The 19,862-nt window shown below is 38.9% G+C and overlaps 2 protein-coding genes across 5 annotated transcripts in view; one reads left to right on the top strand and one right to left on the bottom strand.

Moving 5' to 3' along the window:
- The window catches only part of LOC112156404 (pyruvate carboxylase, mitochondrial), a 299,032-nt gene that overhangs the window by 164,349 nt on the left and 114,821 nt on the right, over positions 1-19,862 (top strand). The gene's annotated exons all lie outside the window — the stretch shown is intronic.
- The window catches only part of LOC112156405 (leucine-rich repeat and fibronectin type-III domain-containing protein 4), a 45,960-nt gene continuing 29,753 nt past the window's right edge, over positions 3,656-19,862 (bottom strand). For both annotated transcript variants that reach the window (XM_024288671.2, XM_024288669.2), the window contains exon 8: positions 3,656-6,663. In XM_024288671.2, coding sequence (XP_024144439.1) covers positions 5,340-6,663 — 1,324 coding nt within the window. In that variant the 3' untranslated portion in view covers positions 3,656-5,339. The remainder of the gene's footprint in view (positions 6,664-19,862) is intronic.

Raw genomic sequence — 19,862 nt, 5'->3', positions numbered from 1 at the left:
ACATGGGAAACAGGACTTCTGAACCTGCTTCCCTCCCATTGGGACCTGTTATTGAACTTGAAATGGAACAGATTTCTAACACAGCCGAACCAGAGCCCTTTTAGCGACCAGTGGGACCTCCATATTCCCCATTTAGCTATTTTAATCGTCTAAGATAATAAAAAATATATGATACCAGAGCTTAAAGACCCCCTCCAATAAAAAAAAAATAAAAAAAACGTTTTTGGTGTTTTAAGGAGCCATCTAATGACGATGGACTTTTATAAAGAGAATTTAGCTTAAAGTTGAAAATATCCATGCATTTCTTTTTACAAGAGCAGATGCAAGAATGTTGTTAGTAAAGCTTGTAGGTGTGACGCTACTATGGCAAGCCATAAGCTTTCTGCTTCTCTTTATTCTCCACTTATAGACAACAAAATTCAACTACTTCTTTATTTTCCTCGTCTGAGCTGCCATCTGGATCCAAACTGTACGGTTGGATGGCACCAATACTGTTCGCCATGTTTGGTTGCACCAGTAGTGTTATGTTGGGGCCATGAGGGTCTGTAAACAAGCTGGAGATCATTTAAACTGATGGATTATGGGAAGTAGGGCTTCATGCCTACAGTCCCACTCACAACTTGAAGGTGAATTTCTAATGAACTACTGCCGCTCTACAGAAACTATGTCCTTGAAATCAACAGTTTTTTTAGGCTAAAAACAGCACAATCATAATGCTAACTGCATTTTTAAAATATGCCACTAAATGTGTATCCTATTTTCTTGTTTTATGGTAATTGGACAGTTGAGGTAATTTATACGAAATTATTATAATACCAAAAGTTCATTAATCCATAAATGTGTCACCAGTAAAGTATGTTGGCAGAGCCGTCTGTCTTTTTTTTTTTTATTTATTTATCTTAAGTTTAATTAGTCTGTTTAGTACTCGCTGATTTTTACTCTTTAGGTAATGTTTCACAGAGCACACTGCAGATAGTTTGCCCTGGAAATGTCATCTGTTTGTAAGTATAATTTGCATTAATGATCTCTGCACCTCTCCTCTGATTATAGTCTGATTTCTTCTCAAGTCCAAGTGGTTTGAAGAATTAGCCTGTATGGGTGCTGAGTCAGCAGCCGTTGAGCATACTGCAGGAAATGCATCATATCTTGATCATAACTTCAGATGTCAGAGAGGGTTTAGCTGCTGGCAGGGGTGGCCGGAAGATGCGCACAGACAAACATGCAGACGCTGCTGCTGCTACAGGGTTATCTCAGAGTGCAATTATGTGTGTGTTCTTACTGCGGGTTCTGTGTGTTTTGGATTTTAGTCAGCGTTTTTTTTTAATTACTCAAATTGGGCCAGGGCTTCGCTTCAGGCAAAGAAGGCAGAGGGAGGGCTAGTACTGTTTTTCCTGCCCGTCACACATCATTGCACAAAGACAAACATGCAGATATGCAAGGTGACTGCATAACACCCAGTCTTGACTGTTGTTTTTCAGGCTACTTATGATCCTTACATCAGATCTCCCTCTTATCTGCTGCCAAGAGACATGACTATCTGCTGCCCGCCTGTATCCTGTTAGGATTGATGGTCTAGCTTTGAAGCACCATCTATAACCCAGGTAATTTTTAGTGTCTAAAACTCAGGGGGCGCATGCTTTTTTTTCCCAGTTTTATATACTTGGATGACAAAAAGACCGATTAGGAAATGAATGCATGCCTCAGAGAGACGCGGTAACCTCACTTTTGGCATCACACATCAGTCTATATTCAGTTGGGAGAGCACTCCCTTTGCAAAGAGCTTAAGAGGATAAAAAATAGATGGACAGCCATGTATAGAAAGATCAGAAAGTCTTCATGTTCTCTACTTTTGTTTCTTTTTGCATTTTGAATTTTATCCATGAGTAATTTTATATCTTATATTTGGTTAGGTGTTGTGATGGTTGAGAACATGCTGTGTTTTATATTGTTTTTAACAGTGCTAAATCTGTAAACCACTTTGCATCACTGTGGTATGAAAAGTGCTTTATAAATAAAGCTTGATTTAATTTTTGTACAGTTTTTAAAAAACAAACGGCTTCCAAATTCAATCTGGAATTCAGTCTCATTGTTAAGTTTCAGAGTCATAGACCCCTGAAGCATTAAGCTGCGGACACACCAGGCATGTGACATGTGTTTAAAGACCTCCTCCTATGAAAATTGTCTTTTGTGTTTTTAACATTTTTTTTATAATAGACGATCTGTCCAAAAGAATTTATGCTGCGTTTCTGAGGGTTCTCTGAGCTAACAGTCCCGCCCACAACCCAGTATTGTATTTTGTAATAAGCTAGTGCTGCTGTGCATAAAATATGTCTTGAAAAATGTCAAAGTCTTCATGATTGTAGCTTAAATATTCATAATATTAAGACCACTGGGAATGATTTTTACAAAAGAAAAAAATCTGGCTGATTTGGACTTGAAGTACGTGCTAAACGTGGGTTTATTAAACACACATTTAGCCCATGGTGTTCACACTGGGCAAGCAGGAAATGACTTCTCCTTATTTTTAAATTTTTTACTGTTTATTATTGCTTGTCCACCACCTACAGTTGGAAGAGGCTTGGTACAAAATGTCAAAATGGTGCAAAACTTTACTGAGGCTTTTTCTTTCTCAGGCAACGACTTGGTGTCATTTATTTCCGGCTGGGCATAATCCGCATTTATTTGTCCTCCATGATGAATTTTCAAACGGCTGACACTTCTGTGAATTAAAAGGGACGCCATCTGTACGTCACTACCAAATCTAAGTCTCTGATTGGTCAAAGTTCCATCTTCTTGTTTGTAGAGCCTGAAAACAATTGAAGAAACTTTTGTAGCTACACGTGAAAGCGAGAAACCCAAAGCCCAAAACTCGCATATATTCACGTTTACCTATACTTTTCATTGAAAGTGGTCACTCGAATGCGTGTTGCCAAAGGTGAGGTGGATGTAACTTTACCCGTCACTTTTGGTGAGCTTTACCTTGCCAACCTTTAAGCTATTCTATTTATCCTTATAAAACAATGCAAATCTATTAGTTTGGTTGTTTAATTACTGAGATTATAACAGCTCTAAAAAAGTTGTTTTGCCATTTTTGTTAGCAGATTGGTGTCGACTGATAATAGAAGTTAAATACGGCTGCAAGTAGCACCAAAAGCATCTCAAAGCCTCTTTAATTGGACTGGTGATAAAACATTAAAATCATTGCCCATTAGCCAGACACCTTTTGAAGCTGAACTTTTTTCATCACCTCAGCTCGTCTGCCATGAGTAGTGATGAGTTGTGTATGAAATGGTTTGTTCACTTGTACCTTTATTCTTTGTCTATTTTCCTGGAGCCATTGATCTCCCCGCATCCTTTTGTTTGCTTCCCTTTCATGCTCTACACTTGTTGTCCCATAATTGCTATGTTTTTGGCTGTTTTTTGTAATTACCTGAAGAAGCACTACTTCAGGCTTTTGATGCAGCCCACTGACTGACAAATAAACAACTTCATTCTGGCCTCAGAGTCGCATGCAGCAAACCATTTTTACCTTAAAGTTTGAGCATTTTGATCATGACTGAAAAGTTGTAATCCAAATAAAATCAAAGAACTTGTTTTTTTCCACTCATTCAGACACATTCACCCATTTTTTCACAAATCTATTTTGTTGAATCAGTTTTATACATGTAGTTTTTATTTATATCAAGTCCAGAGAACAATATCAAGATTGACTTTGTCAAAATTGATTTAAAACAGAAATGAAACAAATCGAATGGGTAATTCATTGTTGAACATGTCGTTGGCTCTGTTTTGTAGGCATCGGTTTGGTCTGTGTGCATGAATTTATGTGCTTCTATAAAGTTTTCTGCCAAGGTACAAGAACCTCCTGTTCCCCAGAAAACGTCTGAAAAACAAACACATTGTGCAACATGAAACATGTTTTTTTTTAATATATATATAGATATATACTCTTTCTATATATATATATTCACTTTCAATTTATTTACTTTGATATTTTAAGAGTCACTACGTGGTCCAAGTTTGTTTGGGCAGTATGTCCATAGTGGTTGTGTATTTTTTTTTCTGTCCCTGTAAACATTCAAGTTCAAATTTAAGATGAACCCATGAGGAAAAACAGAGTCTTAAGTCGCACAGAATGACAAAAACGATTGGAAAGTTGAACTCAACAGTTTGTGCTCTCCGACCATGCTACATTACAGAGAATATTTGTTGTGAAAAAGCCTTCAAACATTTCACTCGATTTGGATGGGCTTAACCTGATCCGGAACTTAAAAAAAAAAAAAGATTTCATTTTAAAGCATGTCCAGAAAGCACTAAACATTTTTAGACATTGATGGAGTCTGTTTGACTGGATTGCCGATAACAAACATTCATTTACATGTGCGCACACAGGTACACTCACAAGCACGCACGTAAGTATCCAGTCCCTCTTCCATCAAGGCCAGGCACACTTTTGCACCCTTTTTTTGTAATAAAGTCCATTATCTGACATGCAGTATGATGTTGTCTTTCAGAAAAGCACCCCTTCCATCATGTCTGCCACACTTTGTAATCCATATCGACTCGATTGTAATCCCAGTATTTTCCCTTTAATAATGTGTATGCTCCTCTCGCTTTTTTCCAGCTTGTATCGACTGATCATGGTCAGTGAACAGCGCTTTGTATTTATCCTCCCATTATCCACACAACCAAAATCCTTGTCCAGACACAGAGGACACCTAAAAGTCACATTCCTTGCATTTTTTTTTTAACTTTTTTTAGGGGGGATATGTCTCGAAATTGCTGTAAATGTTGGAGTCAAAACATTTTCCAGCATTATTTCTGTGTCAAATGCCTTTTTTTCCATCTGCAGTAGTGGGGTTGGTCTCCGATCCAGTATAAATCCTTGTGATGGTGTTGATGGCCAGGGAAAACGAAGGTGTTAGCTCAAGTATTGTTCTATTAGTGGAGAGACTTTAGTGCGATCCAATCTGAGCTCGTCTCATCCCTGACTCTGCCTGATCCTCTTTGTTTTTGCTGCTTTATTGATGCTCTCCACTCTTTGAATTCACTTGTCAAGCTCAGTTTTTCATCTAGTTCATGACTGGATTTTTTTCTCTAGGATTTGAGTTGTTTTCTTTGAATACTAATGTCTATTGAAACACTTCAGTTTATTTAAAAAAATATTAAAATAATCTATAATACCTTTCTTGTCCAATTGTGTTTCTACTTTACCATCAAAGCTTTTTTTTTTTTTAAATGTTCCCTTTTAAAGTTAACAATAACCTTCATCTGTGACCTAATCATTTGTTCACATTTTCCACAATTTTCCTCATGTAACCCTATGGGCTCCCCTGACGTTACACAACACTTTCCTCCAGGTCTTTAGCGTTCTTTCTACCGTCCCCTTTTTCCCTGCTCCTTTCTTTTGCTTTCAGAGCAGTAATTCCAGTGTTGGAGTTGGAGTTGGATGTGTTGTAAGCGTGGAGGTATCCTCGTTTGAAATCATGAGCTCCAAAGCCCGCACCGCTCTCCCCCTCGTCGCTGGTCGTTGAAGAAGTGGTGCTTGTCGTGGAGGCGCACTGTACCAGCATTCCATGAAGCGACTGACTCCGTCTCGTCCAGATCACGCTCAGCTTTTTGGCGTAACTCACAGCTCCATAACGCCTGGCAGCAGTCACTGCGGCATCCGTTGCTAGGGCAACAGAGGATCCCATATCCAGTGAATGTCGCCGTTTGCCAACTGTCCCGCAGGCAGGGCTTAGAGGGGACAGGGGGCTTTGATAAGCCTGTGATGAGTTCCATTTGTCCCTGCCTCTGGGCGTGAGTGTCCAGTCCAGCAGTTCAGAGTCCCTTAAGGGGGCAGCCAGGGAGAAGCTGGCTCGGTTTGTCAGTTCTCGCTCCAGTCTGGGACTCGGACGGCCTCTGGAACGTGACTGGCGGGGCAGGGTGGATGGAGGAGACGGGGAGTAGTAGAAGGGAGTTCTGTCTCTTTCTAAGTTGTGCGGCAATGCCTTCTCCAGTTTCCGCTGCCTCACCACCAACGCCATCTCACTTTCTGCCCCTGCTGTTGTGGAAACCACACCCCCTGCTGAAAGGAACTGCTCCAGGTTTACTTTGGGCTTTGGCCTGGGCTTTGGGGGCAGTTTTGGAGGCAGACCAGCAGCAGCATCTTGTGCATCTTTTGCTTTCTCTTTGTCCTTGTCATTGCCCTTCTCCGCTCCCCTCTTTGAGGGCAGACCGTTGGGCAGAACCACCATCATCACGTCTCCAGAACCATTTGACTGGTAGCAACCGCTCACGTTTTCCCCTTTGTCTCCGCCTCCTACTCCACCACCTTGACAACACGCCCCGCCTCCGACTTCAGCGTTTCCATTGTGACAGACCAAATGGTTGCCTTGATTGCAAACGCGGTGGCGAACCATGAGCGCCACAGTAAATACAAGCAGTGTGACCACAACTACACCGCCTACAAGAATTGTGAGCGTCCCTCCCAGAAAATGGGCCTGAAGGGAACGGCACGCCGGATAAACATCCTTGGTGGAGAAAGTGGTACACCCCAGGACTTTAGTGGCTGCCAGAGACGTGATGGTGTCATCAAAAATGGCCAGCACGCAAAGGTTGTAGTCTGCACCGGCAACCAAGTTCTTGAGCAGGAACCGGTCACTGGTGGAGGGTAAGATTCTGGAACAGAGAGCCAAAGGAGAAAAGTTTGGGTTAGGCGAGTGTGCAAGACCGCTGTGCAAAGAAACGTAAATCTACCAAGCGTGCTGTAATGTCACACATGACCTGAATACTTGAGCCCCCTCTGTTGTGAAATTAATGAGAAAATCTTAAGGTGAATGGGAGTGAATGGATGGCGAAAAAACAGCATGGGGTGGATGCTGCACTGAAAGAGGGTAAAATGAGTCTATTGATGGGGACTGCACCAGGAGGACATGAAAAAGGCATTCATTTTGCTTGTAGTTTGTGTGTATACATGTACATAATCTCATTTACACCCTGTACAAATGACATGTTGAACCATTTTCTTCCCTTTCCTCTCCCAAGTGGCGGTTTTAAATCAAACCTTGTGTGGCAAAAGAAAAACCTTAGTGTGGCTAGAGCCACGATATCGTTGAAGAATGGGGACAAATGGAGACTTTCCTGTATTTTTAATTGCACACGACTTTGTGGGTTTGTAATGAGCACTTGTGTGGGATAATAGAGGGAGAAGTGTTTTGAATGTGTCCTCATTTTAGGCGTTTGAGCAGATGTTAAAGCTAATAAGTACGGGGAGAGGTGAGCTAAATGAGAAAGGGCGAAATGATGGGTGAGGAGGAGGATGGAGAGCTCTTCGTTTGTATTTGTGTGTGTGGTAATGTCTGCATTTACTAGGTTTTTGCTAGTAAATAAATGAATATAACCCCAATTTGCATGAATAACCTTGAAATGAGGGGACTTTTTTAAAGTCAGGGAGCTGTGACGTGCTGGTTAAAGTGTGCGTGGGAGCCTGTAGGTCCTTCTTCAGCCCTTGTCGTTGATGGCTATGCCTTTGCCCTTTACTATTTCAAGCCCTCTTATGTTATTTGACTATATATCTTATCAAATTTCTTCTCCAATTGGTCCAAATGCTTCTTTCCTTTTTCTTGCTAGCTCAAAGGGTGAAATTATGACATTTTAAGCCACATTTTGGGTCCTACTTAACATTTATTCTAGATTTTTATGGTTTTCTCTGCCTAATTCCTCCATGATCAGGATGCCAAAATTAGCTGTTGTCCTGCATTTGTTTTTCTATTTAAAGAAACCTTAATTAGCGTTAATGAAATAGGTCTCTTAAAGTCGTTTGACAATTCTCAGGCATGCTGATTTTGATTGGGTTTAGGTCGTGGGAATTGATGTTTAATAATGCAAGTGTGCTGGGAACCAAGTGGGTCCTTCTTCAGGCAAGCTGCAGGGCAGACACATGGATTTTCAGTGGTGGTATTTCTGTTAAGGAATATTGATCACAGCTTCTCGCCGTGTTCTCAAAGTTCAAAAGGTAACGCTTCTAAGAAGATGCATGAAAAATTGACCTTGAAATATTTTCTTTGCTGTCTCCCTACAGGAAAGTTTTGGAGACTAAAGCAGGAAAGTTAGGCTTCAATTTTAAATGATTTCAGCAGGAGGAAAAAATTAGCTGTAGTTCTATTTTTTTTAAGAGAACTGAGAGCAAAGACAAAGTCTCTCCTGGTTTAAGCATAATCCATGAAGACGCGGGAGGCGTTCTCATTCAGTGTTCCAATGCAGTTGGTATAGATTTCTATTTCTGACTCAGTCACAGATTTGCCTGTTGAACCAACATATGTATTAACGCAAATTAGTCCACATGGCAAATGCTCACCGTTAAACTCGCCAGTGCTTTGACAAAAAAGCATGTTTCCCTTTAATATCTGAAGCACAGTTAATTTGTTAAAGCACCTTTTATCTTAAAATTTAAATAATAATTATTCTAACCGTATTAAAGTTTGACAAACTAGATATAATGAACTCCTAGTAATTTTCAGCATTTCATAGTTTTATTAAAAATTACAATATTTTGCTGCTAAAAAAGACATTCTTCCTAAATTAAATTTTGTTTTTCCAATGAATCCAGATCCAGAAAATTTAAAAAAAAAATTACTCAAATGCAATTTTAACTTTAATCTTTCTAATAAATGTCCTCCATCATGAGGAAAATGATACAAGACCATATTTAAAAACACCAAAAACATTATTTTCATAGGAGGCACTCTTTAAAATATTTAAGCAGCTCAGACTCACAAAACAAAGAAAAGCACATTAGATATTTTCACAAATCGAGCTAAAAATTTGGGGGCATTCAGTCATACCAGTCAGTACCAGTTGGCTTTGGGTTGAAAAATAAATAAATAAAAAAGCAGTACGTGTTCAGGTTTTCAGGATAAAAATAAGGCGGAGGCCAGAACCGATAATACAGTGAAAACTCTGCAGCAACAAAAAGCCTGGGTCATGTTATAAGATTTGAAAAGCGTTGGAAATACCACAGTGGTGTCTGTTTATCCTGAGCTTTTGTGACTTTGTGCCTGCCATGCAGACGCACTTGAACACCACTGTGGGAAGCTGGATAATGGAGTAACCAAGGTTGAAGCAAACGGTTTCTCTCTTTGATTCTTGAGAATGCACACATGCTTTTGTGTCCTTTCTGATAGTTTTTTGTGAAAAAGGAAAAAAATATATATTTTTTTTTTTTTTTAAACTGAAAAGATTGTTGGGAAAAAAATGCCCCGTCTGTTAAAAGCGGTCTAAAAGCTTTTGGAAGCCACATTCTCTGTACCGTAAAATTAAAGTGGATGTTTTTTGTGTTGTAGTTGGTAAAAATAAGTTTTGGGAAATGTTCATCTTGAAAAGGCTTTTTTAAAATGTCAAAGTCCATCAAAATGAATGAGGAAGACAAACCCCAAATTAGAGAAAGTAGCTGCTTAGGGACCAATGCAAACTGTTGAAGTTTTCTCTTTGTTTTTTAACATACTGAATATAAAAACACAAAGATACTTTACTTTATTCCTATTAATAGATATAATTGCCTTTACTTTTATCTTTCAGGACAAGTTTAAGGATATTTAGACCATGTTTTATCTACACTTTTTGCAAGTTAACTGAAATTCCTAAACCAAACCAGACACACTTCCATTAGCTAGATGTCATGACGGCAAAACACAACACAACTTTGTAAAAAAAAAAAGAAAAAATCATGAAGATCTTGTGTGCTTCTTCCCCTTTTGACAAGCAAATGATTCTCTGGTTAATGACAAATGTTTAAACTTCATTTTATTTTTAAGAGCAGCTGTTCTAAAGTCTGTTTCTACGAGTTTGCTGGTAGCAGTAATGAAGACAGTTGGTGGACTCAGGACTCGGCTAAATTCAATTCAAATAAACGTTATTTATAAAGCACTTTTCCTGTTGCAGAACACCTAAACGTGCTTTACATGAGATAAATAATTAAATAATAAAAATACCAGTAAAAATACAATTCATAATAGAAGCCCCTCAACACACATTCTCCAAAAACAAACAGGGAGTAATGGTCCATGAAATTAAATTAAAACATGAGGAAATCTAATCTAGTTAAATTTTTTCCTTAAAAACCCTGGTTGTTTGTTGATGCTGAAGAGATTTTGTGAGCTACACAGTGCTCTGTAAAAATTTCACCTTTTTTTTTTTTTTTTAAACAAGTCATAAGATTTTGTGTTATTTTAAATACGCTAATGTGCAGCTATGTTGGATTTTTTTTTTTTTTTTTTTTTTGTTTAATGTGTTGCTACAAATGTTGGGAGTTGGCGTACTCACAGTAACATTTGTTTTAACGGTATTAATCTGTTTTTTACATGTTGCACAGAAGGCGGAGGATTGCTGGTATTGTAAATAAGCTAACCTAGCTAAAGTTTCAGACGTTGCTAACGTGTAACGTCTAGTTCTAGATTAGCTATGATCACAGTTAATAAAGTCTGATTGACTGAGATTTATTTCGGACTCTGTTGTCTAGCTTAAGGCTCCTAATAGCTCGATTTACCTCATAATTGACATGAGTTAAACAATGAACTATCTATTGATGATGCGCCAAGACCGCCTCTTAAGACTGGTCTGTTTGTTGCACTCTTGGGAAACGTCAACAAGTGTGAAAACACACAATGTCTACAGGTCACTACACTGAAAAAAGTGAAACATTGGGTCAATTAACAAAAGTTCTGTAATTAGTTTCATTGTGTTTTCATCAAATTAAAGTAGTTGCTGACTCGCCTTAAAATCTTAGTTTGATACAAACTAATATTTTTAGATGTAACACATTGCAGAGCTTTTGTTAATTGATCCAATGATTCACTTTTTACAGCGTACTCCCAACTAAACCTTATTTAAAACTCTACAGATTTTACTGAAGCGCCAGTGGTGCCTTTTTCTAAATGAATGTGTTACTAATTTATTAGCAAATGGACTTGATATAAAATTGTTTTGTCAGCATCCACACTTTCTCACCCGTTTTAATTTTAGACGTCCCTCTCTACCGGGTTCACATCCTTTGCAGTGCTCCCTGGGCTCTCCCTAACCTCCAAGCCTCTTCTTTAGTCACTGTTACATCTCTATCAGCCTGAGCAATAACCATGTAGCATGATTTAGCATCCAAGGTCACTCCAGCTCCCCTTGTCTTCCATCTGTACTCTTCTATCATTTCATTTTTTGGGGTGCCCCCACTCCTTCCTCCCTCCATTTCCCCCTCTTTCCTGCCTCCTCTTCATCTATTTCGTCTGTCTTCTCCTCCACCCGGCTACTCCTCCATTCCTTATGAGATTATGAATCAAGTCCATTTTCCCCTGCACTTGCAAAGACAGAAATAGCTGAGTGAATGAACTAAAATGTGACCTACATGGGAAGCTAAAAACGTGCACAAAACACGTCTGATGTGCTGATTCACCACCACTCAGTCCATTATGTATTTGAACTGTTTAACAGTGTTTTGTGCCAACACTATTCATCTAAGGCAGCAAAGCTTCGTATCTTGGACATGAAATGAAACTGAAGTAACCAGAATCACTCTCATAATCCACAATTGGCTATTGTTGGCTGCTTCCTAACAGAGAGAAATTGTCTCCGTCCGTCTAATAATTGTTCAACTCCTGCAAAAGCTCAGAATTGTGTGAAGAAACTGAATGTGCACAATGTGGTTCTTTATTTAAAGCCCTACTCCAATCATCTTTATTGTAAAAGCTTTCCTAGTGGACTTTTAATTACGATTGTTATGTTTTTAGCCAAAATCAAACAATCTGTTGTTTTGTAGGACATAATTTCTAAAGAGCAGCAGGAGTTAAGTAGAAATTCACCTGAATTCAATTCAGTTCAATATTTATATTGCAAAATATTACAGCACAGTTCTCATTGGGATTCACATCTTAGTTGTCAAAAAACACAAAATCCCTCATAAAATATAAACAAAAGACTATTGTTAGGCTAAACTGGGCATCCCTGTCCTTAGACCCTCCTTCTCGGTAAGGAGTTCACAACAAGACTGTTGGTACAGGGTAAGCCTGCCCCCATTTCCCATCATCCATCTGTTAACATGCCCTCCCCCTAGCTTGCAACCCTTTACACCCCCTACCCAACATTAGTGGTGCAACAAAAATGGCGAGCAATATTGGAGCTATCCAGCCGTACAGTTTTGATCCAGATCCAGCTCAGACGAGGAAAATGATGACCCACACTGATGAGCTTGTGGGCCGATGACTGTAGCACTTTTGTCACGGCTACAAGCTTCTGATTCACAACAAATTGAATAGAAATACTCAGAAATGCAATTTTTAAACTCAATTGTCTTTATAAATGTCCTCCATTATGAGAAAAATCCACAAGAAAATTATAAAAAGACAGATTTGCATCATTCATTATTAAAATCCAAGATGGCAGAGCAAAAACAGGGAAGAGCTACAGGAATAAAACAAGCGTGACAAACTCCTCTTTCTTCCTCTACCCCTTTTTTTTTTGTCTTTTCTGCCACCAAAGCCTGTGGTCTGACACCAGACATAATGGGACATAAGAGAGGGAAGCGAGATGGGCAGGGATGATCGAGAGACTAATTAACCCCCTTTTCTTGCTGACATCTATACTGCTGTTATTTCCTTTTCTGCCATGTCACTTCCTTTGTCCTTTGTCCGTTCAGCTTTTCTTGTGTTTTGCTCCCTTCTTCCATTTAGTGAACCTTCCTCTTCGTTTTGCCTTCCAGCTTTTGTTTTACCAACCTAACCTGGCATCTACGGTTTTTCTTGTTGTTTGCCCCTCCTCCTGTCTGTCCCTATCTTCTTCTCTTTCACGATGTGACATTACTTCTCTGTGCCCATCATTTCTCCTCATTTTAATTTAACCGCTCAATAAAAAGGATTCCTGAATCCCGTCTCTGAAGCTCCAACATAATATAAGGCGACCGGGATATTGAGTGCTGACCCTTTCTCTTTCCTCTCCTCTTATGCGTCTGATGCGAGTTGACACGTTTATTGACACAGTAGTTTAACACTTAATTACATCTTCCCAAGGGGTGCATTTCATCCCTGACTTCTTCCTCTTCTTATTCAACCATATTTTTGCCTCTTTAGGCTCTTATTCTTTCCTCGTCTTCCTCCATCTTTGTCTGCACTCCTCTGCTCTGCCTCATTTCTTATTTGCTTGTCACTACCTCAGCAAATGCACTTATCTTGTTTATCTCTGGCTCTCTTACTCTTGTGTCGGGTCTTAAAAAAAGTTGCTGCTACCCCATCCTCCTCATTTTGAATAAAAGAAGATGCTGGATTGCACTCATGATAGATGGAGGACAAGGCTTGTGCATTTTTAGAATGGCACTACCTGAGCTCAGTAGTTAGTCAGATATTACTCAGCATAATTAGAAAAGGTAAATGACTTTCACCAGAAGATGTTTCTTTTACATTTCTCCCTCCATGTGGCTCATTACTCCTGATCCCTGTCTGTGTCTCAGCATGTTCTTTTCCCAGAACTGTCTCTCTGTTCCACTTCTCTGTCTCCTTTTTTAGAATCCATTTACATGGTCCTCATAGCTTCTAAAAATCTGGATTTTTCTCTCGTTCAACTTGGTACCTTTTACTCTTGTGATCATTCCTGTTAATGGAGCCGTTTGTTCTCATCTGTCTGCACAGACTTTAGATTTAAATGGTTAAAAACATTTTATCTCTGAAGTTGCTTTTGTGGAAAAATACTACAATGTAGGACTGAGAATTATTCACTATGTACTAGGTCATGTGTTGACGCAGCGGTTTGTAACATTTTGTTATAGGGTGGGGCGAAAAACCAGTTTTTATCCAAAAGTTTAAATTTTTTGTTTAAGAAGAGTTATCTTTGGAATCATCCTGAATTTACTTTCCTAGCTTTCTGCTTTTTTGGCTACTGTTTTTCCAAGTAAGATATGCCCACCATCCATGCCAAATTTGGCGCCTGTACTGCAAAATGCACAGATTGCCTTAAATATGAACCTGACTGGCTCCACTAAAAATGGCACCTAGTAAAGAGGAGCTTGTTCCCAAAACAACAACAGTTTCTTCAGTTCTGTGGAACTGGTTTGATTTCAGACAGTGCAGCAAAGCAAATACTATAAAATCTGTTTGAAGGTTACTGCTACCTAAAGGTAAGACAAATTAGTTTCAACACCATAAAACAATCTTTTAAGTGCAACAAGTCTTTCTCTTTATAAAATGCTAAAGCTAGCGGTAGCTCACAAACACCTGACACATTGTTTTTACAAACATTTTACAGCTTTTATTTAGTTACACTTAGTATTCAGGTCAATTTCCAAAGGAGATGTTAAAATAGTTTTTCGGAAATACATTATGCCATTTGTAATTTTTGTTAAACGGGAAATTAAATTTGGTTTTTGGTCATATTGCCTAGCCCTGCTTTAAATGTTTTATTTTCGAGTTCTTTCACAAAATATTGTTGTTGTTCTGAATCATTTGATGTTCTTGTGAGCAACTTTATTCAAACTTTAGCAAGTTAAACCATAGCATTTGTAATATTTATCTTCTTCTGGAGAAAAAAAAGATTGTATCATCTCTAAATCTATTTGACTTTCAGGCTGCAGGCTCAAAAATCCCAGCTGAACTGTAACTTTATCTTGTACTTTTTTGTATTAAATTGAATCTGCACATGTATAGGTGGAGAAAAAAAATATGAATTTTCCTTTGGGAACAGGAGTTGCTATATCTCTATTGCAGGACATTTTCATGAGTGCAATAAAGCTGAGGGAGTAAAGACTTCTGCAGTTGAACCACAACTTCATCCACTTGTAGTTTTAAACAATATTTTTAAGACGAAGCTATTCGAATGGTTGCTAAGGAGAAGCTCTTTAATATTCCAGAGCTCAAGCTCCTAAAACAATAACGATAAAAGAACATGTATTTTTGGAAATTGGTTGCAAATAAAAACATTTTGTTTGGTCCTTGAATGCAACACACTGAGTAACCTAGTCCAGCTTAAGGTTCTTCTTCAGCCTTTATAGTTTGAAAGAAAGAACACTTTGCTTGATAAGCATTGATGACGTCTTTTAATGTCCATCAATCATCCTATGAAAACGAAAGCACTCCCCTTTTGAACCCTTCAAAATAAAAGTCCCACTAAAGCATACCTGTCAACCTAAAAGCACAGCATTTGAGTTTCTCACTCTAGCAACGCTCGCCCCGAATACTGTGCAACATTATGCCTTATGTCAAATGTTATGCCAAGTCCTGCAGGCCATGATTTGCATCTCTGCAAACCCCTCAAGCAAACTGTTTGTACGAAAAAATGTCCAACAGCAATCCACATTGATGATTAAAAATGCAGTATCCCATATTTTTATGGTAATTTATGGGCATTTAGAGGATCTGTGTTCTAATACCTTAAAATTAATATTGTTTACTTCTGACAACACTGTTCCAAAAACATCCATTGATGATGTTTGGCCCTGAAAAATGTTAGTTTAACTGAATTTGTTATCGCATTGCAAACCACCTGATAGCTGATTTGGGGCTAAAAAGGGAAGAAGGGCCCCAAATAAGGTTAAAATAAAGACACACGGGACGGATATTTATCAGGACCAGAATGATAAAGAACTAGACTGAAGCTGTGGAGATCTAATGTGTTTTTAAGTTACTTAAAGTTCAGCACTTTGCTTTAGCTGCCTGCTTTGTGAAAGTGCTAAATAAATAAAGCTGAGTTGAGTAGATAACCATTGGATATAATTTTACATAAATGTTATATACATTTTATATTAACATAAAAATTCACATAAAAACATGTATAAAATTGCAATGTCATGATGAGGGGCTTGGTTCGGTGAAGACCCATTTTATATAAAATTATCTCAAATGGTTACGCCATCTCAATGGGTGGGATTTGATAAAGATGCATTTTAATTTAAATATAAAATTGTTACATTATCTGGAGGGGCAGGGTTAGCGGTGGGGTTGGGGCTGGGACACCTGTCAAAATGAGTTTGATGGAAAGTGCATTCCTATTTTCTTTTATACTGTTAAGAAACAATTCCTATTTGTTGACAAAACCATAGTACAACAGGAATCAGCATTTAATACTAAATATTTTTCAAAATTACAAGTGCTCCGTCTAGGTCACCTAAAACATTCCCAAAGGTTTTTCAGTTTCCTTTTTCTTTGACAGTGTTGCAAATGTGAAAAGGTTTTCACATTTAAGATTTGCTTTATTTATTTATTTATTTTTTGTCAGGATTCAAAGATGTTTTTGCTGTTATAATGGCGACCTACTGTAGAAAGAATTTAACGGCTACTCTTGTCAACTCAAAGATTCTCTCAGGAGCTATTGAAGACCCATAAACTTCATAATACGAAGGTTGTGGTGGATCATAACAGTGAGCCTCCCTCCCAGCTCCCAGCCTGGTTTCAAAATTTTAGCCCCCAATGAGAATCCTCGTGATCAAAAGGCTGTGGGTGTGGATTTTTGTCCCACCTCGCATTGTCACTAGTGATTTCTGCATCCAGTAATGCTAAATTGGAGGTTGCTGTGGTCTGCTGGCCTCACAAATGAAATGTGGCAGTCCCTACATCGTAGTCTGCTGTTGGACAGTCTATAAAACCACCTGACTTTGGTCTAGCTTCAGTCAAACTTGCCATGTTCACTCTATATAACTGCTTGTTTGTCTTTGTTCGTGCTTGTTTATTTCTGTCTCTGTGGATTCTTAGCTCAGCTTTCAGCAGGGACAGTTTTGCTTTACCAGTGACGGCTGATAAAAAGCAACAGCAACAAGACAAATTTAGCAGAAGTCAATCACAGAAGCAGAGTTTCTGTGATTACGTTTTTTTTTCTTTCTCCTAGATGGAATCGATGTTTCTTTTAGTTTCACCTTGCGTTAAGACGGACTTATTTCCACATCTCTGTTCATCCATTTACCAGGACACCCTTTCAGCTTAAGGGTTTCCGTACCAGGATGGTGAGGTTGAGGAAAAACAAACAAAAACTAAACAAAATACTTGATTGTCCTAGTAAACCTTAATTTCTAATTCTGCTTATCCTGCAAAGATGAATGCTAACAAATGTGGAGATTCAGCATAGCTCAGGAAATGTTTTACAAGTATAAACTATTTACACATTTTTCAACAAATGGCTCTTTTGCTTCCCCATAAAACATCTAGCTTTAAGCATTAAAAGAACGGGCGCAATCCAACTTAATGATGCTTTAATAGAGGTCTATTCATCTTTTTTGTCACTTTTGATGCTGCTTAACATGATACCCTGATGGTAATGCTTCCCAATATAAGAAATAAATCCGGAATTTGCAGAATATTAAGCTGCCTTATGCAGTATGAAGATGTAAAGTCTGAATATGAAGACAAAATGCAAGTATTGTCATGATTTTTTTTTTTCTTGATTGCTTGATAAAAGCGTCATTTTTCAGTCTCTTCAAATGTCTGGACTTAATGTTTCAAGCTTTAGTCTCTACAGACGCCATATCGTCACACTGTGAAACAGGAAGCCAGTTTTTTAAATAGTGTTTTTCTGTGGAGGAACTACCACAGCTGATTAGCAGGGGACCAAAGATCCCATTCAGTTCATTTAATTCAATCATTTAATTAGTTTTTCCACGTGTAATTGCCAGAGATCTGTCATGGGACTGCACAGAACCCAACGTATTGGCTCTGATGTGGCATTTCAGTGGGGCACCACTTCCACCCTTTTAACCACCCAGCAGGGTTTGCACCGCATTCCTCTCGTCTGCATCTTCCTGCTCCCTGTCACATGAGGACATTCAATTCTTTGAAAACCTCAGTATTCACTTTCATAGCATCTGCATAATATGATGGTTTTCTGGTTTATCTTGATCTATTTTTGTAAAAAATAAAAAAAATAATAAAAATCTGAAAGGATTTGAGACCATATCTCCTCTTACTGTCACTTTGTTTGCTTTCACACATCCTTCCCTCATCTCATTTTCTTCTAAGGTAATTTGGGTAGAGCCTCTCTCCCATCTTCCCTTTCAGCCTAAGCCATTCTCCCCGACCTGCTGAGATCTCGGAGGCTTCATATTCATCTAAAAATTCACACTTTCTTCTCCTCCGACTGATTATATCAAGTCTTTCATATTTCCAATCCAGTCTCCATCTGTCTTACTTGCCCTCTTACTGTCATCTGGTTGGCTCTCTTCAGCCCTTCTCAATACCCCTCACATCTCAATGCCTTCTTTATCATACCTGAGGGGAACAACAATGAAAGCTCAATATTATTAGAGCCACCCGGAGGGCGGGGGATAGGGTAAAACGACACGACGACCACTCTAAGCCTGCTTTCAGGTTCTTATTCCGCCTACCGCACTCTTACCAACACTGTACTGCTGTTGCAATCATCCCACTCATAAATATTGCATCAGAATATGCTTTTACATTCTGAGGCAGTAAACAAAGTGTGTTTAGACTCATGAACACGACAGTGCTATGCTGCATTGTATTGCTATAAGCCATTTCCCTCTTTTCCTTTTGTTTCTATTTGAAGTGTTGACTACTGAAAATCTTAAAGTCCCACTGCGTTCATCTTTTGATCACTTTTTTAAAGCGTTCCCAGTGGTCTTTTAATTGTGATTATGCAGTTTTAGCCAAAATAAAAAACCTGTGTCGTTTTTTAGGACAGAGATTCTGCATAGTGGCAGTCGTTACAAGTTTGTATTGGAGTTGTGGGTGGGACTGTTGACCTGGAGCAAGCCTGCTCCCATTTCCCATCATCCCTTTGAGCTCTCCCCCGCTACTCACATAATATTTTAATCTATTGCATAATAACTCCTTTAGCCCCTCACGACCCCAACCTTTCATTACCGGTGCAAAAAAAAAAATGGTTAGCAATACTGGAGCTATTCTTTCAAATAGTTTCGAGACAGATTTCAGCTCGGACGAGAAAAGATAAAGTCTCGTTTCCACTGAGCGGTTGGTACGGTTCAGCTTGGTATTTTGAGTTTTTTCATTGTAAAATGGACCCGTTAAAGTCTCATAAGTTGTCACACACCACAGTGTGTGAAATTTGGCCCATCTCCTGGGGAAGTGGTGAGCTGCAGACATAGCCATTACCGGAACCATTTGGTAGTTTAACTCCCTAAATCCAACCCCTTAAAGCTGAGTGTCAAGCAGGGAGGCACTGGGTCTCATTTTAGAGTTTTTGGTATGACTCGGCCAGGATTTGAACTCACGACCTTCAAGTCTCAGGGTGGACACTCTACCACAAGGCCACTGAGCTGGTACCGAACTGGACCTCTTGGAGGCCCCCCATCCATTGCAGGTCCATTAAAAAAAATGAAAAGGGACAGTTGGGGCAGATATAGGCACCCGTTGATTAGCAGAAAGTGATGACGACTGCAGAAAGCACCAATATAGCGAGCTGCTGGATGACCTCCATTGTTGTTGCTTTCCTAGTCATCGCACTACAATGACACAATGACACACTAGCTGTCTACACCATGCATGTGCCGTGAAAACTAACCACTCAGTGAAAGACAGGCTTAAGTGAGTGAAAACGCTTGCCAGAGTTAACCGTACCCTACCACTCCTTACCAGACCGTACCGGACTGTACCACTTAGTGGAAAGGCTTAAGACTCACATGGTCTATCTAGTCGTCTGGAAGATCAGAATGGAGTGAGCTTGTGGCTTGCCGTTGTAGGTCCTACATCACAGCCGCTGGTTTTTACCAACAGCATTTTTTTGTCTCCTCCTGATTCACAATGATTTGAACAAAGAAATACTGGAATACTATTTTAAGCTTAATTTTCTTAACATGTGTACTCTATTATAAAAAAATCCTTCCAGACCATGTTAAAAACACACACATTTAAACTGATTTGTTGCATTCTTGTTTTGCAGCTAAT

Source organism: Oryzias melastigma, linkage group LG18 (assembly GCF_002922805.2).
Source record: "Oryzias melastigma strain HK-1 linkage group LG18, ASM292280v2, whole genome shotgun sequence".
Classification (NCBI taxonomy): domain Eukaryota; kingdom Metazoa; phylum Chordata; class Actinopteri; order Beloniformes; family Adrianichthyidae; genus Oryzias; species Oryzias melastigma.
Note: the sequence above shows the minus strand (reverse complement) of the source record. Positions and strands in the feature narration are given on the sequence as shown.